Raw genomic sequence first — 21,906 nt, forward strand, 5'->3', positions numbered from 1 at the left:
CACATTTGATTCTGAACACCCATACTGAGACTGGCACTTCTTGTAGCTCCTGTGTCCGAGAATCCAATGCCTTTGTGGGCACTTGCCCACACTCCCACACTGGTACATACATTTCAAAATAAAACCTAACAAACCAAAACACAATAAGGTGGAGACCCAGAGAGGAAGACACTTAGCATCGGTGTTTTGGGGCCTCTATGCCCATGTGCACTCACACACACACACACACACACACACACACACACAAAACAGACCCATGTGCACACTCGCTAATACACCTTCAAAAAGAAATAGAAGTGATAAACATCTTTTTTTTTTTTTTAATGGTGAATGGCTGGATTCAGTTGTTGATCCTGTTTTTGTCAGTAGCTTAAGGCCATACTAATCACAGCCTGTTGAGCATGCCTTACCAGCTTGTTCACCCTGACCACAGCAGTGTCAGAGAAGTCTCAGAGGCTGTTGGACCTGGGGTACATTACCTTGACAAACACAACGGATACAGGTGCATGTCTTCTGTCTCATTGTCTCTCTGTTGTCTGGGAACCTTGATGCCCATTATTCCCAAGGGGCCCAGAGCTGTGTGACTCCAGTGCCCTGTAGAGGACTGGCATGGAGTCTTCTTGGCACTACTTTCTTGGCCTTTTAACCCTTTTTGCTTTCCTTTGACTGAGACAGGATCTTTTTTACTTTCATTGCCATCTTGGTGACCATGATGTTTTTAATTTTTGTTGAGTTTTGGTACCATAAATAAGTAGATAAAGATTCCATCCAGGGACTTACAGAATGCCTTATCCACCATCAAGGTATTCCATACAGTATTGCTTCTGGTACCTACTTCTGTCGTAGGGTTTTACTTCTGTGAACAGACACTATGACCAAGGAAACTCTTATAAGGACAACATTTAATTGGGGCTGGTTTATAGGTTCAGAGGTTCTGTCTATTATCATCAAGGGGGGAGCATGGCAGCACCCAGGCAGTCATGGTGAAGGAGGAGCTGAGAGTTCTACCTCTTCATCTGAAGGCTGCTTGAAGACTGGCTTCCAAGTGGTTAGGAGGAGGGTCTTAAAGCCCACACCCACAGTGACACACTTCCTCCAACAAGGCCACACCTCCCAATAGTGCCACTCCCTGGGCCAAGCATATTCAAACCACCACAATCATGCGTTACACATTTCATGTTTTGTGAGTACTCCAGCTATTCCGAAATCAAGATTCTCTTCTTAGACTCCCAAATGCTGGTGTCACATGTGTGTACCACAATGCCCCAGCCACACTTTTCTTACAATTTTTTACTTTATTATTATTTTATGTATGGGTGTTTTGCCTGCATGCATGTCTGTGCGCCACATGCATGCTTGGTGCCCATGGAAGTCAGAAGAAGGCTAGACTGAAGTCACAGACAACTGTGAGCTGCCATGTGGGTTCTGGGAAACAAACTTGGGTCCTCTGGAAGAACAGCAAGTGCTCCTAAGCTCTGAGCCATCTCGCCTGGCCCTGCACTTCTTTGTGTGTGTGTGTGTGTGTGTGTGTGTGTGTGTGTGTGCGTGCGCACACATCTGTAATAAAGCACTCTGGAGCTCTAGACTAATGACAGACCCTGTCTCAAAGGAGGTGGGTGGCGTCCCTGAGGCCCCTGCTCTGGTCTCCACATGTATTCACATATTGCTACTTCCATAGCTGCATACATACATCAAGGACTGAGGGGCTGGGAAGACGGCTCTGTCTGTAAAGTGTTTGCTGTACAATTATAAGGACCTGAATTTGGACTCACATTTTTAAAAAATCCAAAACAGTGTGGTAGTTTGGCCAATTGCTGAACTCCAGGTCCAGGGAAAGACTGCCTCAAAAAGAGGAGAGAGAGAGAGAGAGAGAGAGAGAGAGAGAGAGAGAGAGAGAGAGAGAGAGAGAGAGAGAGAGAGAAGAAAAAAGAAAGAAAGAAAGGAAGGAAGAAAAACAAAAAGCAACAGAGATAGACTCTGAGATCCATCTCTGACCGTCTCACACACACATGCATGTGTTCCCAAACCCACAAAAAATGAATTAAGGCATTATTTGGAAAACCAGAAAACAATGTTCATCAGCAGACTGGACCAACCAAGATATATCTAAGCACATCCAAGCAGGAGGGTGCTGATGTAGGGGTGTAACTGAACAGAGAAGAGGAACATGCTATCAACATGAATAGATATTTTAAATAAATTTACGTGGAAAATGCCCTTGAAGATGGAAAAATACAACATGTAAAAGCATACTGGTTTTTTTTTTTTTTTTTTTTTGAGACAGGGTTTCTCTGTATAGCCCTGGCTGTCCTGGAACTCACTCTGTAGACCAGGCTGGCCTCGAACTCAGAAATTCGCCTGCCTCTGCCTCCCAAGTGCTGGGATTAAAGGCTTGCACCATCACCACCCTGCCCCATTCTGCATACTGTAACAAACTGTTAAAAAAAAAAAAAAAAAAAAAAAAAAAAAACTCTCAGAAGGAAGGAGGAAGCCTTGGAAGAAGCATTTCAAAACGTATGTGTGTGTGTGTATATGTCTGTGTGTAGAACCTCATACATGCTATGAGCAGTTACAACTGAGTTACACCCCTAGGCCCTCAGGTAGTTTTTTAAAAAAGATACAGAGTATAGAAATAGAACACTTCCCTTGAGAGTAGATCTGTCTGTGACCTTTTCACGTCCTTGTGGCTCTTCTCAGGCAGTCTATGCAAGTACAGAACAAATACTCTTTGCTAATGTTTCAGGGTTCAGCTCGCAGTGCTCATTCTGGCTGGCTCACAGGGTCTGTAGCCCCTTCATGGGCTCCAACTCCCTCTCTGGCCTCCACAGGCACTCACACACATACACACGATTTTTTCTTTTATTATTTTATTTTTACAGCACCAGAGATCAAATCTATGAAATCTAGAGTCTAGATCTTGGCAAGCACTGTATCACTGAGCTACACCCTGAGCTTTCTCCTATCAGCTTTGGTTTGTTATTTGTTTATATGACTATTTTCTGACAAATACCACTGATGCTTCTGTAGTAAGTCAGTCAATCAGGGTATCCTTAATATTTAAGGTGTGGAGAGCCTGCACGATTTGTAAGAAGATTTTTTTCAAAAAAATGTTGGCAAGTAGTCATGTATGTACATAGAATGAGTGGGATCCTGGGTTCAATTCCTTTTATGAAAATAACAATTACAATACACATGAGTGTGTTCCAAGGCTCGAGTGTAGAGACCAGAGGAGTTCGTTCTTTCCTTCTACCATGTGGATTCCAGGGATGAAGCTCAGGTCTTCAGGCTGGGCAGCAGGTGCCTTTGCACACTGAGCCATCTCACTTGCTCTACATTTTTTTTCTTGAGATGAGATCCTGATTTATTGTTCGTGCTGGCCTCTAATTTCTGGGCATGGACTTCCTGCCTCAGCCAACCCAGCAGCTATGACTAAAGGTGACACCTCACCCAACTTCTGTTTGTTGATTTTGATGCTGTACTACAGTTATGGAAGAGGACACTGTTAGGTAAACTGGACAAAGGCATTCAAAACTCTGTTTGGGGCAGAAGAGATGGCTCAGGAGCTGAGAGTGTATATTGTTCTTCCAGACGAGAGAGTTCAGTTCCCAGGACCTACATTAAGTGGCTCACAAAGGTAATTTCAGCTTCAAGGATCCAATGCTGATAGATTCCTCAGGCACCACACCCACATTCACACACTGAAACAGGTGCGCACACACACACACACACACACACACACGCACACTAAAGAATATCTTTTTTTTTTTTTTTAAAGTTTGCTCTTTGAAACTACATCTATGAGTAGTTTTTAAGGATGAGTCTTAGGTAGCTCCAGCTGGCCTTGAACGGATCCTCCACCTTCATCTGCCAAGTGCTGGGACTGTAGGCAGGCATCGTCATCAGCCCCAGCTTCTGTTTCTTGAAAATAAAATGTCTGTATGTGGTACTTCCCTGACTTGAGGGTTCAACCTTGACCTCAAACTATGATGCTTAATGAGGTGTCTTTCATGATGACTGATGAAGACTCACCTACCTAAAAGACAGTGGATTGGAGGAGTGTATGTGGTTAAGACGTAGTAGGTGTAAAAGCAAGGGGTCACCATGTGTGAGGGCGAGATCCAACCTCAGCACCCAAAGAAAAAGAAAAAGGTGAGGCTTTGGGGACCAACTCCTTTAATGCTATCTTAGTTAGGGTTCCTATTCCTGCACAAACATCCTGACCAAGAAGCAAGTTGGGGAAGAAAAGATTTATTCAGCTTACATTTCCACATTGCTGTTCATCACCAAAGGAAGTCAGGACTGGAACTCAAGCAGGTCAGGAGGCAGGAGCTGATGCCTCCTGACCTGCTTGAGTTCCAGTTGGATAGGTGCTGCTTACTGGCTTGCTTCCCCTGGCTTGCTCAACCTGCTTTCTTATATAGTAACCAGGATTACTAGGCCCAGGGATGGCATCACCCACAATGGGCCCTCCCACCCTTGATCACTAATTGAGAAAATGCCTTATAGCTGGAGGCATTTCCTCATGGGAGGCTCCTTTCTCGGTGATAACTTCAGCTTGTGTCAAGTTGACACACAAAACCAGCCAGTACAAATACCATATTCCTTCCTTCCTTCCTTCCTTGCTTCCTTCCCTCCCTCCCTGTCTGTCTGTCTGTCTGTCTGTCTGTTTTCCTTCCTTCCTTTCTTTTTTCTGAAACAAGGTCTCACTATGTAGCCCTGGCTGTCCTGGAACTCACAATGTAGACCACACTGACCTCAAACTCACAGAAATCTTCCTGCCTCTGCCTCCCAGACGCTGGGATTAAATTTGAGCACCACTACACCTGGATTTAATGCCATAGTCTTACTTTGCATTCAGAAGCCATGAGACTAAAACTTAAAACTTCTGTATGTCTACATTTGTGTTTGTGACATTCCATTCAGCGCCTATTCATTTGCTTTATCTTAATGCTAATAAGAGTACAGAATCCTTTGAAGAGGTCCTTTCCAATCTCCCCCCCCCCCCCATCTCTCTTGAATAGCTCCTACTTAAGGCCTGTTGGTCCAGCTCATAGATTCATAGTTTTCTGTCAGGCTGGTCTGGCCTCAAACCCTTGTCTCAACCTCCCAAGTGCTGGCTGGGGTGAGAAATGCTGCATGTCCGGCAAACTCACTCATTCTCCAAGAATGCCACACCCCCCCTCCCCTTGTTGAGAAGTACTCCTGAGTCTCTCAACTCTCCCTTCCCAGCCCCCAACACCCTTCAACAGGAAAAATTAATGGCTTCGGGATCCAGTCATGCCTTCACCAAAACCTTATATCAATTTGGGTATGGTGGTGCTAGCCTGTAATCCCAATACTTGGGAGGCAGAAGCAGGAGGTTTACAAGTTCAAAGAAACAGATGGAGCCTCAGGCAAGTCTGGATTACACAGCGAGACCCTGTCTTAATACCACTACTACCACACAATCAATCACCCATTTACCTCTGGGCTGGAGAGTTGGCTCAGATGCTGAGAGCACTGGCTGCTGCTCTTCCAGAGGACACGGGTTTGATTTCCAGCATTCACTTGGTGGATCACAAAGATCTGTGTTTCAGGGAATCTGTCTACTCTTCTGGCCTTCCTAAGGGCATCAGGCACAACTGTATACAGACACATGTAGGCAAAACACCCATACACATAGAATTCTGTCACTAAAGTGTCGTTATTTCTATTATTTCTTTAAATACCTATTCCCATTGGACTGATTGGCCCCTAAGGGAACATAGATTTTTGTGCCGCTCATCTTTGAATTGTCAGTCTGTAACAATGTCAAGGTGAATGTATTCAGTAAGTATCCAGTGAAGGAAGCAGTTGGAGTAAAGGCAGGTTCTCCTCTGTAGTTTGGATCTAGTCCACCTTAGGTCAGAGCTGGCGTTCTATAGGAAGCCACGGCAGTTGTCAATTCTGCTGGTAGAGTCTGTCCTCCTGTTAGGTTCTCTCCGACTGTGTATAGTTTCCTTACCCTTAAAAAAAAAAAAAAAGTCATTGATGTTTTGCTTGCATGTATGTCTGTATGAGGGTGCCAGATCCCCTAAAAGTGACAGACAGTTGTGAGGTGCCACGTGAGTGCTGGGAACTGAACCCGGGTCCCCTGGAAGAGTAGCAAGTGCTCTTATCAGCTGAGCCATCTCTCCAGTTTCCTTATCTTTTAATGGAGCATAAAAGCATCTCCTCACTGGGTTGTTAGGAAGATGGCAACAGATACTTCATGGATGTAACCTCTTAGCACAATCCCTGGCCGAGGACCGAACGTGTTCCTTGGGCTGGCTGTCACGTGTCTACGGCTTGGAATGGCAGCGACGGTGGTATTCCGGACACAGGACTCAGTGGTGCATCCTGGCTTCCCATTCCCACAAGTGCCTGCGGGCCACGGCTCAGAAGAAGTGTTGGAATCGGTGGCGAGCAACAGTCCTCTGAGCTCTCTTGTCGCGCGGCTGACGATGATTTTGAATCCGATCGTTGCCAACTATAACGAGCCCGTTCAAAACTCACCTGCCGGAGTTCCTGGGGGCCCACGCGACTGGGCTCACACCGCGAGGATTGCTGCAAAGACTCAGGTGCCTCGGTCGGCGAGTTAAAGCCCGGCGCGCAAGGGTGGAGGGTGGCTCCCTCTCCAGGCATGCGCGCTGAGCCAGTGGCGCGGCCCGTCAGGCACTGCGGTAGGCACCCTCGGGTCCGGCAGGACCCTGTCCCCAGCATGGCGGCGCCCAGCGAAGTGGCCGCGGCAGTCGCCGGTGAAGGCGATGGCGGGGGGTTTGGATCCTGGCTTGACGGACGGTTGGAGGCGCTGGGAGTGGACCGAGCCGTTTACGCCGCTTACATCCTTGGCGTCTTACAGGAGGAGGAGGAAGAAGAGAAGCTGGACGCCCTGCAGGGTATCCTCTCTGCTTTCCTGGTGAGTAGAGTAGTCCGGACACATTCTATCAACCTCACGGAAAAATCTGCGAACATCTTTCATTACTTCACATCTCTCTTCTTCTTTTGCTGTCCTGAAGGCTTAGTGGTTTCACCGGGAAGAAGCATAACTCTGAGGGAGAAGTGGGCTGCTGCTTCCCAGCCAGATTTTGGGTCGCAGGTGCATAGATGATGGGATTCCCGTATTCCGGGCAACAAGGCTCTCTGGGGTACCTTTGGACGTGCTAGAGAGTGTCTTGAAGCCATTGAGACGTGTAAATGGCAGTTTGATCATAAACCTCTAATAGTTGCATTTCCATGGTTTACGATGTTCAAAGAGGGGAATAACATGTTTTTGAGATGTCTGCCCATTAGGGGTTAGTCTCAGGGTTGTCCCATGACAAAAGCCTGTGGGAAGTTCCCTCTTGGCTCCAATTTCAGTAATTAGAGGCCTCAATAGGTAAAGTAATGGAGATCCTTTCATGATAAACAACATTGGGAAATTCAGTAATTATTAATGTGTGTGTTGGGTGGGGCGGTACCCTGTGATGAGACAGACTGGAAAAAGATGAGGTATTTGCCTGGAATGGTGGCTGGTGGACGCCTTTAATCCCATCACTCAGGAGGGAGATGCAGGCAGATCTCTGTGACTTCAAGGCCAGTCTGGTCTACACAGAGAAACCTTGTCTCAAAAACCCACACAACCAAAAAGAAACAGGCTTGTGGGTGGGCCTTTAATTGCAGCTTTCAGAAGGCAGATATAGGCATGTGGATCTTTGTGGTCTATGTAGTGAGTTCCTGGACAGCCGGGGCACTGAGAAACCCTGTCTCAAATACTCAAAAGCAGATTTCTCACAGTGTACCATGATGCATGTTTGTAATCCCAGCCCTGCGGAGGCCAGCAAGTGGGAGGCCAGCTTTGGCCTTGCCAAGTAAGACCCTGGCAAAGCAAAACAGGGAGATTCAATAATTTAGAAATTTGTAATTTAAAGCTGTATTTATGTATCAGGTGAACAAGATGCCCACTTTTCTAATCTGATTATTTATGTGGAGTTCATCCCTTCTTGTTCTACTCCTGACAGAAACAGTTGGAGTATATGCATAGATTAGATTCTCTGCCTCTCTTGTCTGGGACTGTCCTGTAGAGTCTTCCTTGTTAATACAGTTGGGGGCTGGAAAGATGGCTCAGTAATTCTAGCTTCAGGGCATTGGACAGCCTGTTCTGACCTCCCTGGGTAACAGGCATGCATGTGGTTCACAGGCATACATGCAGGCAAAACTCCCATACACATAAAATGAGTGCAGATCTAATAAATGAGTAAATACCATCAGCTCAAAAGTAACGTTGGCTGCATCTGCACTAAATACCATAGAAACCTTTATCCTCACACATGCTCTAGGGATGTAAGAGTCAACTGCCCATCAAAGGCTTGGTTCTTTGATGTTTGTCACAATGAGCAGGTTTATCTTTTTTTTTTCTTTTTTTTTTTTTTCTTTTTTTTTCGAGACAGGGTTTCTCTGTGTAGCCCTGGCTGTCCTGGAACTCACTTTGTAGACCAGGCGCCCGGCTGAGAATGGGTTTATCTATTGTCCTTAAACTATGAAGATCCAAAGATGTGGTGAGCATAGATATCAATGTGCATGTGCATTTTTTTCTTTAAGATTTATTTTATGTTTATGAATATACTGTAGTGATCTTCAAACACACCAGAAGAGGGCATCAGATCCAGCTACTGATGGTTGTGAGCCACCATGTGCTTGCCGGGAATTGAACTCAGGACCTCTGGAAGAACAGTCAGTGCTCTTAACTGCTGAACCATCTCTCTAGCTCCTGGATATATGTTCTTTATGTAAAGAAATAGAAGGGTGTTTTTTTTTTTTTTAATTTCAAATTCAAAAGTAATTTTTGGGTGTGAACCACACACAAGAGATGCTCACACTGAAGTTCAGTTCATGGAGAACATGCTGGAAATATAACACACTGACGCAGCTGTCCCTGATCCTATTGGCAAGAACCTCTTGGTCTATAAATGGAAAAGAGCTAACACAGCTTGTGAAGGAGCTTGGGTTCAGTGGGAATAACACAACAAGTTCTTTCCGTTGACTCTGAATTGAGTTTGATACTTCCTGTTTTCCATGGTGATGTTGATGTTGTCTGTGTCTGTTGCTGACAAGATGCAAGTGCTTGTTCTAGACTCTTAGTAGAAGAGGCAACATCAAGAAGCATCAAGAACCATGTCTGCTTCTTATTTGCCTCTTGCATAAACTGCAGAAGACAAAATCACTTGAAGGATGACCCCCCAACCCCACACGTATCAAATTCAGATATGTTTAATTTTTTCATAGTTTCCTGAAACCCCATCTATATGTAGACTGTCTTTGGGGAAGAAATACCAAGAATCATATAGTGAGGCAGGAGTCCTATTGGTGAAGCAACTGACAACATTTCCCTATAGAGAAAAAAAAAAAAAAAGGATCAAAGAATGTGGTCTGTATTCAATACATAGTTCACAGTTCTGTTTGACAGTATATAATGTCAGAGGCCCTTGACTTTTGTAGAAAATCCCATTCTTGGAGAAACAAAGTGGATTCATTGTTCAGGATTCTAAAGTTTGCTAGCAAGACTTTGAGATAAGTTAGGACTGTAAGTAGCGAGGTCTGACTAAGATTAATCACTGACTCTTACCTCTCAGCCTTGTGCCTTGGGCATGGCAGACACTTCGTGGGGGACTAAAAGGAAATAATGGACGGACTCCTTTGGAGGAGAGACCGGGAGAACAAGCTGGTTTGTTCTCTAGGACTGTTCTGTTTCTCTTACCTCTTTCTTCCTTATCGAGTGAGTGCTGTTTTTCTTTGTTTGGTGGAGTGTGTGTTATTGGACCCTGAAGTTGTGTATGTCGGCACCCCTGGTAAAGGATGGGAGAAAGAATTTCTTGCTAATAAGAGTATCAGCAACAAATTTGGTTTGTTTTTTTTTTCTCTCACATTTCTGTGGGAGATGGTGTGTAATTGGTAAGAGCTGGGCTGGGAATGGCGGTGGGTGTTAGTAATCCCAGCACTTGGAGGCAAAGGCAGGAGGATTGCTGTAAGATCAAGGCCAGCATTTAACTGCAGTGTAGCCAGGCTTTGGCTACTTTGTGGATTCTTCTTCTTCTTCTTCTTCTTCTTCTTCTTCTTCTTCTTCTTCTTCTTCTTCTTCTTCTTCTTCTTCTTCTTCTTTTTAAGATTTATTTATTTCATGTATGTGGGTATTTATTTCATGTATGTCATGTATGTATGTCCCTGTCTTCAGTCACACCAGAAGAAGGCATGGGACCCCCATTACAGATGGTTGTGAGCCACCATGTGGTTACTGGGAATTGAACTCAGGACCTCCGGAGGAGCAGTCAGTGTGCTCTTAACCACTGAGCCATCTCTCCAGCCCTGTGGATTCTTCTTTCTTCCATCCTTTCAACCCCATAACACTAGATAAGGGAGAAGAAAGGATAGAGAGGAAAGAAAAGAGATTCCTGAATGAAGTCAGGGGTCAGAAGGGAGTGATAGTATGTTTGACTGCTTCCTGCTGACCAGGAGCACTGAGTTCTTGGGGCAAGTTTGATCCTTGCTGTCAGGATATCTAATTTCTTATTCTTGTTTCTTCTTTGTACAGGTTTTTAACCATGACCAACAACAATCAACAACCCACCCAGCCTTCTGGGGGGCCCTAGCATTTATATATCCTTGGAAAAGTCCCTAGAATCCAAACATCACAGCAGTCGCAGAAACTGTCTGCAGCTGGGAAAATCACACCCCTGCCAGAGCACGGGGCAAATCCTAGTCAGCTGCTGTGGACGATCTAAAGCAGCCCCATGTTGAATTCCATCCCACACCTGGGATTAAAATAAAAACACATATTTCTGAGTTTTTTAAAAAGAAACCAAAATTCCCGCTAGACTCCAGTACTTGAAAAGACAGACGTAAGAGGTTTGTGGGCACCTCAGTTACTTAGCTACTTAGCAAGTTGGAAGCTAGTCTGGGCCACAAAACTAAAAAAAAAAAAGAAAAAAGAAACCCACAAAACAAGGGTAGAATTTTGATTTAGGCAACTAGCTTTCCTCCAAAAAAAAAAAAAAAAAAGAAGTTAGGCAAGGGAAAAGGGGAGACATTTTAGCAATCTGTAACATGAAATGGAGACTATTAATGAATAACAATGTAATGTATAGTGTGTTTCAAAGATGTGTATTTTAACTGTTTTCCCATAGGAAATAGGTAGGTAGTGAATTAAGGAAATAATTAGGTTGATTTAAGCATTCTACAGTATGCACATAATGTCAGACCGGTGATGGGGCTCAGCAGGCAGAGGTGTTTTCTGTCAGTTACTTAAGTTTGATTCCTGAGACCCACAAGGTGGAAGGAGGGAGCCAACTCCCATAGTTGTCTCTGACTCCACAGGCAGGCCCTAGTGCTCACATCACATACACACATGCTGCACATCACACACAAAAGAAAAAAACTAAACATTGTTTGCTGTATCCTGAGTAGACAATGTATACAATTATTAATTAAAAAAATAAAACATGTCCTTTAAAAATGAAAAATGAAGGCTGGGCGGTGGTGGCGTATGCCTTTAATCCTAGCACGCTGGAGACAGAGGCAGACAGATCTCTGCTTGAGGCCAGCCTGATCTGCAGAGAGTGTTCCAGGACAGCCAGGGCAAATACAGAGCAACCCTGTCTCGAAAAACCATAAAATAAAAGGAAAACTGAGGCAGGGCAGCGTGGGCACTCTGGACAGCAGGTGTGGGTTCTGGGACAATCAAGATGGCTTCTGCATCCAGAGCCTCAGATGAGAAGCACTCTTGTCTGTGGCCCAAGCCCTTCCAGGGTTTCTCCTCAACTCCAGTGGGGAGAGCAGTGTCTGTTCTTAGGTTGCTGTTGTTTCTGAGGATTTTTCAGGAAATTAATTGGCGTCCTTTTCCACTAGGAAGAAGATTCCCTCCTTGATATCTGTAAGGAAATTGTGGAACGATGGTCACAAACACGGGATGTCACCACCAACGTAAAAAAAGAAGGTAGAGTTGGCCTTACTTAAAAAAAACCACTTCTGTATGTGCCTGTGTGTGTGTGTAGTTCCTGTGTGTGTGTGTGTGTGTGGTGTGAGGGTCAGGACAACTCTGAGGATTTGGATCTGTCTTTCCACCTTAAGAAAATTCAGCTCATGAAGATGTCAGGCGCCTCTACTCACTGAGCCACCGTGCTGGTCTCAGAGTCGCCGGTCCAACCTCCGGGGCCTTTTCCTGTCAGCTGTTAAGGGGCAAGGGTGTCCTTTTCTCCTTTGGATGTTCACAGTACCCAGAGGCTCTCTTTAAAGCTTTAGCTATCGGGACTTCCTTTTACCAATCCACCCTGTGGTATGGGTGTGCTTTTCGATTCATTTCTTTTTTTTGGAAACAAACTTCCTTTGTACAGTCCAGGCTCGCCTGAACTCTTTATGTGGCCCCTGCTTGCCTTGATTCTCTGATTCTCTTGACTCAGCCTCCTAAGGACTACAAGTGTGTACCACCATACCTGCGTCATTTTGGATTTTACTTTTTCTCCCATCCATCTTATGCCCTTAGTAGATTTGCATCACATATATAGGGTCAGCTGTAGTCTTCTGAACTCAGGTGTACTGAGCCATGTCGCTGGCCCATCCACTGTTTTCATATTTTCATTACATAGCATAAAAAAGAGTCTAACTTAAATTATACAGTGTTGATCCTTAGTCTTGAGTGTACAGTATAATTCATAATATACTTGGTTTGGGGCCCAGGTACTGGTGTTGGTTTGTTTTGCTGGAAATAAAAGCAAAGCTGGTTTGCATATATATATATATATATATATATATATATATATATATGTGTGTGTGTGTGTGTGTGTGTGTGTGTGTGTGTGTGTGTTTGTTAATATGTATTTTTTTACTTTTAATGTATGCGTTTGTCTGTGTGGGGGTGTGTGCATGTGAGTGGAGGTGCCCACCAAAGCATTGGATCCCGTCTAGCTGCAGTTACAGGAGACTGTGAGCCCCTGACAGGAGGGCTGGGAACTAAACTCCGGCCCTTTGTACGAACCACCTTGATTGAGAAGCAGGCACAGACTGTGGTACTCTTAATCATGGAGCTGTCTCTAGCCCCAGCTATTGGTGGTTTTTGTTTGTTTGTTTGTTTGTTTTTCTAGACAGGGTTTCTCTGTGTAGTCCTGGCTGTCCTGGAACTCACTCTGAAGACCAGGCTGGCCTCGAACTCAGAAATCCACCTGCTTCTGCCTCCCAAGTGCTGGGATCAAAGGTGTGCGCCACCAACCCCCGGGCTATTTAAAAACACTATTGATGTTTTAAAAAAGTTCCCCTAGGGCTGATGAGACAAGGCTCAGCAAGGTGCTTAGTGCACAAGCCTGGTGTCCCGAGTTCATCCCTGGAACCCCATAAAGGAGGAAACTATCTCCCCACAGTTGTCCTCTAGACTACAGGGCACCCACCTCCGCAATAAATAAACATAATCTAAAATATTTTTTAGAAGGCCTCTAAAGCCTAGTCTGATAGCTTTCCCTTGACTCCTGAATGGCCAGCAAATGTGAGCAGAGCGGTTACTGCCAGCACTGACCGCTGGGGGCCTAGTGGTTTGGGGACTTGGTTTTACTAACCTGCTGTCCTTGTCTCTCCTTCCGTCCACTACACAGATGAGGTGCAGGCCATCACCACCTTGATTGAGAAGCAGGCACAGATTGTGGTGAAGCCCAGGGTGGTTTCAGAAGAAGAGAAGCAGAGGAAAGCAGCCCTGCTGGCCCAGTACGCCGACGTGACTGACGAAGAGGAATATCCTCTCTGGAGGCTCAGCACCTTTCCCTGAGACTCAAGCTATGAATGTCGGATAGGTTACCCCTGAGAAGTTGCAATTCCCCCTCTGTAGCCTAGTTTCCTCTTTTAAAATGGCAGTGGCCATGGGCCTTTGTGGGTGTGAGAAATGATGTTGGGACAGTGGACATGGTATTTCTAATTCAACACATAACTGGTGTACTCCAGATAGAAGAATGTGCTGGGATTCCTTGCACTTGTGGGACACAGTATTAGTTACTCTTGTTTTGGCTTACAGTTTGAACTGATGCTTTCCACCATGGTGGGGAAAGCACAGCAGCAGGAGCAGGCAGCAGGAGCAGGCAGCAGGAGCAGGAGCAGACAGCAGGAGCAGACAGCAGGAGCAGGCAGCAGCTGGTTACGCTGCATGCAGTCAGGAAGCAGAGAGAAATCAATGCTGTTATCAACCTGCCTTTCCTTTTGATTCAGTCCAGGACTGTCACCCAAGGAAAGGCTGCCTCCCACATTCAGGCATAGCCCATCTAGAAACTTCCACACCGACATCCCAGAGGTTTGTGTCTGTGGTGATTCTAAATCCCATCCAGCTGGCAGTCAAGATGGACCATCACGGCTACTCTTACACGTGGTGTAGTGTCATACTTGCTTGCCACCAAAAATAACTTTTTTGAAAGTCTCTTTTTGTAGTTCAGGCTGCCCTCAAACTCAAAGGGATCCACCTACCTACTGCCTTCCGTTACCAAGACTAAAGGCGTGCGTAACCACACCAGTCTTCTAAAAACAGCTTTTGAAGTATGAGTTCTGAGGTTAAAACACAGATCTCTGGGCTTTTTTCTGAGTTTCTGATGTAAAGTAGCCTTAAGATAGGGACCATAGATGATGTGGGCTTCTTGAAAGTTCTGGAGGCTCTGAGGAGTACACTGTGTGCGCATGCAGCCGAGGTGGCTTTGAACTTGCTGTAAGAATGGCTGGCCTTGAACTCCTGATCTTCTTCCTGCTTCCATCTCCTGTGTGGTGAGAGCCGTGCTATTTTGGAATATCTTCCCCTGGCTTCTAGGTAATGTCAGTGTAGTGGTCTGTTTTTTTTTTTTTTTTTTTTTTTTTTTTTTTTTAAAAGCTTCTAAGAGGATTTTAGAGAAGCTTCAGACATTTCCCCCATAAAGATTTTCAGAAATGAGTCTCGGCAATGCCCCTGTCCTCACTGCATCCAGCCTGCTTCTCACCCTTGTTGATGAAGTGCTTTTCAAACTTTGAGATGTGTGAAGGCCTTTTCTCCACCTGGTTTTCCTTAACGTCACTCACTGAAGCTGATGAGAAAGATGATCCGGGTGCTTCTACAGCAAACATCAGTTCTGACAAAAGTATCCTTCTCTTTGTCCATCCCTTGTTTCTCCTCAGTCCTCCTGGATATCAGTTGACATTTTGCTGCCACTGCACAGGCTCCCTCTCTCCAAGGAAGTCATATCATGTCAGTATTGGGAACCCTATGCCTAGCACAGCCCTGGATAGCCAACTTAGCAAATACTCTACCCGAAAAAAACAAGTTAACAAGGGCTACGCTAGCCTCCAACATGCTAGGGTGACTGAATTCCTGGTCTCTGTCTCCACTCCCAAGTACCTGTGATTAAAAGCATGGCCCACACCTAACAAAGTAGGTGGGATTTTAAAAACTTACTATTATTATTATTATTCATTACAAGGCATGGTCTTACTAGTTAATTATGGCGAGCCTGGAACTCATGAGAGATTCCTGCCTCTGTCTCGAGTGCTAAGATTAAAAGAACACGCCACCACACCTGGCTTCTTGTTGGGTCTTTGTTGGTTTGGGTTTTTTGTTTTGTTTTGAGACGGGGGTCTCTCTGAGTAGTCCTGGCTCTTCCAGAACTGGATACTTGATATGTAAACCAGGCTGTCCATGAACTCTTAGAGATTGCCTACCTCTGGCACCCTGAGCAATGGCATTAAAGGTGTGGACCACCACAACAGGCTTCACCTGGCTTGGTGGTTTTTTTTTGTTTGTTTTGTTTTATTTTGTTTTTGCTTTTTTTGTTGTTGGTTTTTTTTTTTTTGTTGTTGTTGTTGTTGTTTTGTTTTTTTGAGACAGGAGTCTCTTTTAATCCAGGCTAAACTCACTTCCTGTAAGGTATGAGCCACCTTACCCAACTAGAAGAATTTCTAAGAGAAAACAAATTACGTTGCCTGGATCTCTGAGTTGCCTGGGAGCTGTGGGAAAAGTTAAGGTTTTATCTTATTCTCTGAAACCTTGTAATTGAAAACAAACAGACTAAATTTTTGAAGCTGAAAATATATGATATTGAAATATGTGTTGAGGAAGCAGGTCCCACTAACAGGTCACTCTGAGATGTTTCCTAAGAAGGTAAATTTAGAACTCCCCTCTGAAGTAAGAGGTTATAGTGGGTTATTGGGGATTACCTCAGGAATTCATTTTTGGTGTGACGACTGACAGTACAGCCTGTGTATGCTGAGGCAAGTTCTCTGCTGCTGAGCTTGTCCTCTCAGACTGAGACTCTTACTTTATGCCTAAAGTAGTAGAAAAAGCCATATTTTAAGACTATAGAGGAGGTTGATTGCCTGGTACTTTTTTTTTTTTTTTTTTAGATTTTTGTTTTTTTAGTGTTTGCCTGCATGTATACTATATGAATGCATAATGTCCCCAGAGACCAGAAGAGGACATCAGATCCCGTGGAACTTGAGAGTTACAGATGGTTGTGAACCACCATGTGGGTTCTAAGAATTGAACCCAAGTCCTCTGAAGAGCAGCCATTGCTCTTAACTCCTGAGCCAGACCCTGATGTTTTATTTTTAAAGTTAAATAAGGAATAAAGTTTTTGGCTGTTTCCTAACTTTTGCTAAACTCATTTCATGTGAGTTCAGTGCTGACAACATAATTTGTTTTTTTACTTGAACTTTAGAAAAGAGGTCAAATTAACAAAAATCTAGTAAGAATAAACCTTAATTACTTCCAAGAGTTTCCATTGTACCAAGTGCATAAGCATCTTTCAAGCACAGTGGTCCTCTCTTCACTGAGGCATGCTAGGCTCCACAGCAGTGTTCTCCTTTAGACTGCTTGGAGTGAGAGATTTTTTTTTTTTTTTTTTAATTTGGATTGACTATTTGCAAATATAAACTGTATTTTTCAGATGTTCTAGTTAATGAAATTTATTTTTATAAAATATTCCAAAGTTCAGGCTTAATTGTCTAAATGAGATTTTTTTTTTTTTAAATTTAATCCAAGGAAAATTTTAGAGCTAATTGTAACATTAGGATTTACCATTAAACCAAAGATTCTTTTTTTTTTTTTTTTATGAGTGTCTTGCATGTATGTATGTGTACTTGTGCCTAATGTCTGGTGCCCACAGAGGCCAAAAGAGGTCATTGGATATCCTGGAACTGAAGTTATGCCTGGGAATGAGCCACTGTCTGGGATTGAACCCAGGTCCTCTGCCAGAGCAAGTGCCTATGATCACTGAGTCATCTCTAGTCCAAACCAAAGATTCTTTTCCTGTACTAGGAATAGCTAGAGTGCATTTAGGACTCAGTGGACTCAGTGTACAGAGAGGGGTATCCAGGCTGAGGAAGGAGCAAGATTATTGCCTGTAGGACTTGGGCCTGAATCCCTTAACTCATTGGCAGCCCTGTTCCGAAACACCAATGTGGAAGATGTTCTCAATGCTCGGAAACTGGAGCGAGACTCACTTCGGGATGAGTCCCAAAGGAAGAAGGAACAGGACAAGCTGCAGAGGGAGAAGGACAAACTAGCCAAGCAGGAACGCAAGGAGAAGGAAAAGAAGAGGACACAGAGAGGCGAACGGAAGCGATGACCTTGGCCCGCTCTGCTCCTCCCACCCAGGAATTGTGTGTCTGTGTGTTTAAGAGAACTGAGACTAATGTATTTCCCAAAATTTCCCGAGGCTTTTCCCTGTTTACATGTTCAAAAGGAAAATCACAATCACTCATAAATGTGCCATGTTTTGGTGGTGTGGGCAATCAATTATAGTTAGTATCTTTACCAAAGATCTGGAATTAGGGTAACCTTTCTATTTTAGTACTTAACTCCTGTGCTCTTCTTTTTTAAAAAGGTCTTCCCTCATTCTGTATATTTAGCCAGATACAGAAAGCTAACATCCTGTAGGAAACATGACCATTCCTTCTGAGTTAAAAAAAAATGCAAATTGCTTCTGAGGCAGTATTTGCCTTTTGTTTTGAGACTGGGTTTCATTCTATAGCCCAGGCTGGCCTTGAAATGTTGCAGTGTCCTTTCTCAGTCGCTCAGCTTCAGGGTTATGGACATAAATCGCCACGCTTGGCTTGTAACTGTTTTGAGCCTGAAGTAGCTAATGAAGAGCCCTGCCTAGATCCAGATTTTATGGCATCAGATTAGGGAAGTGGAGGAAATTATTTGGAGTGTGATAGATCTAAGACTTTTTTTTTTTAAATGTGTCGACTTGGGCTCAGGCTATAGATATATATAGCACATAACAAGGCCCTGGGATTGAGCCCCAGTATGGAAGAAAGACTTAGCCTATGGGAAAAACAAGTATCTTTTTTAAATAGAGAGCTATGTATTTTTCACGTAGTCTGTGATTTCAAGAAGGATGTCAGTTTGGAGTCTGAGGACATTTCGTTAGATTCTTTTTTTTTTTCTTTTTTTGGTGATCATGAGTTCCATTGAATCCCCTCTTGATTTATCCTGCAGGCATGTCCTACCTTTTGACATTGTGACATGACTTTTTAAAAAAACTTGCAAAAAAAATATGTTTTAAAAGTTATGATTTTGTGTTGTTAGGCTGAATTTATAGCTGTCCTTGACCACGGGTTGGACACACCTGCAACATTAGTAAGACCTAATAATTCCTGGCTTAGAGAAACTAAAGGAATTACTCTTAGAGAAAAACACTGGAAATTTTGCTAACACAATACTTAAAAGTATATAGTTGGTGGTTAAACTTATGAAATAAGTGAATGGAAAAACCAGGAGAGTCAAGGGTGAACAGAACTCTCCAAGACCACGTCTGTCCGCTACATCTAGTTGTAAATAAAGCCCTTCTTTACTTGACTTTGGGCAACAGGTATCAAAAGCCTCAAGAGAACAATTTCTCTGATAAGATTATTTTCTACCAGGGGTCAGAAGACTCCACTCATGGGCCAAGTTTGGCCCAGTCTTTTTTGTATGGGGCAAAAACTAAAATGGTTTTTTACATTTTTAAGAGGTTATAAAAGAAAGACATTCATGATTAAGACCATATGTGGCCTATAAAACCTAGTATTTGGAGAAAGTTTGACTTTTCTATCATTAACTACCTTAGTGCAGAAGAAAAAAACATGGTTAAGGAAAGGAGACATGCTACCTCTTTGTCCTACAACCATGGCAGTGCAAAAATAACCACCTTTTTCTTTTTTAAAAAATAAACTTTATTTAAGTCAGTGTCTTCTGTCTTGTTCTTTCCCAACTATTGGTGGAAAGGCACTTGCTGCTGGTCCCTTGGGAATGGTCTTTATTGTCTGGTCAGCACAGTCGCCATATTATGCAGGTGGAGTGTCTTCTCCCTTAAATATATAAATCCTTTTCAAGTTTTCTGTGAAGTAAAGATTAGCTCAGAGGATTACCTTGTTTTTTGGAGCATGAGTAAGTGGGCTTTGAAGTTCTTTGAGGTACTAGTGGTTTGGGTCCTTTATTTTGTAATAGCTGTGAGCCCCAGCTCTGCAGAGTATATGACTTGTTTTAATTTAGTAATCCTTATCTTAGGACTTGGGTTCTCGCCTTCCTTTTGGCTTCTGAAGGAGTCGAGATTATATCCTTTCCTCAAGGGTACTTGTTTCAATTTGCTAGTTTGTTTTTTGTTTCCTTTTCTTTTTTGAGATCTGGAATCTTGCATAGCCCAGGCTGCCTCCAGCTAGCTTTCTAACCTAGGCTTCCCTTGAATTCCTGGTCGTCCAGCATCTGCCTCCCAGCCGTTGGGACTATAGGCATGTATCACCACATAGTCAATTCTTTTTTCTGGGACCTTTTATGTTCTAGTGTACACCTAACTAATGCTTAAATAAAAACAATCCGCTCATTAGGCTTTGGTAAAGTTTTTCACGTAATAGATGCTAATTAATTTTTAAACCAGAAATGTGAGAGGGCAGGTTTTGAACTATCGTGCCTTTTAGGTTGAATTTAGGCCAAATGGGATTTTTTTTTAAAATAAAAATTTATGGTGGCGGAGGGATGCTCAGCAGTTAAGAGCACGTGTTCTGGCAGAGGACCCAGAGGTTTGAGTCCCAGCACACACGGTGGCTAACAACTGTAACTCCAGTTGTAGGGGATCCAACCCCCTTCTCCTGGCCTGTTTTGGCACCAGCCATGCACATGGTTCATATACTTACTTTTAAATCTAAGATTTTTTTTTTTAAACTTTTTTAAAGATTTTTTTTCTCTATGTGGCCCTGGCTGTCCTGGAACTCTCCCTGTAGGCCAGTTTGGCCTTGAACTCAGAGATCTGCCTGCCCTCATCTCCTGAGTGCTGGGATTAAAGGCATGTACTTCCATGTCCAACTAAAAATTTTTATTTTCATGTGTTTGTGTGTAAGAGGAGCTAAGGTGGGAGGAATAAGGAGAGGAAGAAGAGTAAAGAGAAGGAAGAGGAGCAGCTAGAGGAGATGAGAAACAAGGGGACATGGAGGCTGATGTTCACTTGTCTGTAGCAGTAAAAGGTAGTTGGTATATCTAGGTTGGGTATTGGGTTACACCTCTGATTGTAAGGGCATCTTGTTATTGATCATTACTAAATATACAAGCCTTCGGATAACCTGAGCATTAGAGTCTCATCTGTACCGAGCTCATGTGGTTGGTGGGATGGTCCAGGCACTGCCCAGCCTTGCAGAGACAGTGTGGAAGATTGGCAGAGCCATCTCCCACGCTGGTGTCTTGTGGGTGGCAAGGCTGGTGTCACTAGCTGGCTGTTTCTAGCTGTGGCGCGCACATGGATGGCCTCATGGCCTCAGAACATGGCAAACATGGCATCTGATGTAGGCAGAGACCCTGCATCCTAGACAGTCGGCTTGGTCAGTGGCCCCTTTTAAAAATAATACGCCGGGCGGTGGTGGCGCACGCCTTTAATCCCAGCACCTGGGAGGCAGAGGCAGGCGGATTTCTGAGTTCGAGGCCAGCCTGGTCTACAGAGTGAGTTCCAGGACAGCCAGGACTACACAGAGAAACTCTGTCTCGAAAAAACAAAACAAAACAAAAAAATAATAATACAATATATGGGTGTTTTGTCTGCATGTCTATGCATGCAGTACTATTGGAAGCCAGAAGAGGGCAACAGAATCCCTGGGACTGGAGGTTCAGGTGACATGAGCTACCATGTGGGTGTTGGGAATCAAACTGGAACCAAATTTAGCTACTCTTAACTGCTGAGCCATCTCTCCAGCCCCCCAAATGGGATTTTAATCACAATAGTAATTCCTCCAAAACTTTATTGTAACTATTTTATCCAAATGGAAAGGGTACTGATAGAATGACTCAAGATTATTTTCAAATACCTCCATATAAATTTGTGTCTGGTGAATGTGAATTTGTGTTTATGTGAATGTGAACATGCTGTATGGAAGCCAGGGGTTCATGCTGGGTGTCTTCCTTGATCTCTTTCCACCTAATTTAAAAAAACACTTCCTTTATTCTGTGTTTATATGTGCTTACTAAAATGGAGACATATACATTACTCTTTTAAGGAAAAACAACCAAAGTAAAAAACATGGGCTAGGTTGGTTGGGTATGTAAAAATCAGAGTTTGATCTCCAGGACCTACATGTTGTTAGGAGAAACAAAGTTGTCTTCTGACCCAAACACCCACTGTAGTTTATGTGTGTACATGTATACACACATTTTAAAAACTAATAAAATCACCACTGCAAGCCTGAGGCCCATATAACTAGTTATAGAACAGCTAGGAAACCAAAGGGAAAGAACCAGTGGTTCTCAATCTTCCTAATGCTGTGGTTCTTAATACAGTTCCTTATGTCGTGGTAAGCCCCAATCACTAAGTTATTTTCATTGTTACCTCATAACTGTTATGAATTGTGATTTTTTTTTGAATATTTTTGAAGATAGAGGGTTGCTGAAGGGGCCATGATCGACAGGTTGAAAACCACTATAGA

At 43.7% G+C, this 21,906-nt stretch overlaps 1 protein-coding gene across 1 annotated transcript; it reads left to right on the top strand.

The window, feature by feature from the left end:
- The first annotated feature begins 6,671 nt into the window (after window positions 1–6,671).
- Window positions 6,672–19,191, top strand: Ccdc43 (coiled-coil domain containing 43). The gene is made up of 5 exons (XM_034507338.2): window positions 6,672–6,916; window positions 11,878–11,965; window positions 13,611–13,746; window positions 15,046–15,104; window positions 17,398–19,191. The coding sequence occupies exons 1-5, from the start codon at window positions 6,719–6,721 to the stop codon at window positions 17,583–17,585; spliced, it is 669 nt and encodes a 222-aa protein (XP_034363229.1). The 5' UTR covers window positions 6,672–6,718; the 3' UTR covers window positions 17,586–19,191.
- Window positions 19,192–21,906: the final 2,715 nt, after the last annotated feature.

Source organism: Arvicanthis niloticus, chromosome 6 (assembly GCF_011762505.2).
Source record: "Arvicanthis niloticus isolate mArvNil1 chromosome 6, mArvNil1.pat.X, whole genome shotgun sequence".
Classification (NCBI taxonomy): Eukaryota; Metazoa; Chordata; class Mammalia; order Rodentia; family Muridae; genus Arvicanthis; species Arvicanthis niloticus.

What these genes read in the sequence shown, in the direction of transcription:
- Ccdc43 (XM_034507338.2), top strand. Translation starts at nt 6,719, where the DNA reads ATGGCGGCGCCCAGCGAAGTGGCCGCGGCAGTCGCCGGTGAAGGCGAT. An exon ending in GTATCCTCTCTGCTTTCCTG is followed by an intron (nt 6,917 to 11,877) that starts GTGAGTAGAGTA and finishes CTTTTCCACTAG; the next exon opens with GAAGAAGATTCCCTCCTTGA. An exon ending in GACGTGACTGACGAAGAGGA is followed by an intron (nt 13,747 to 15,045) that starts ATATCCTCTCTG and finishes AACGTCACTCAC; the next exon opens with TGAAGCTGATGAGAAAGATG.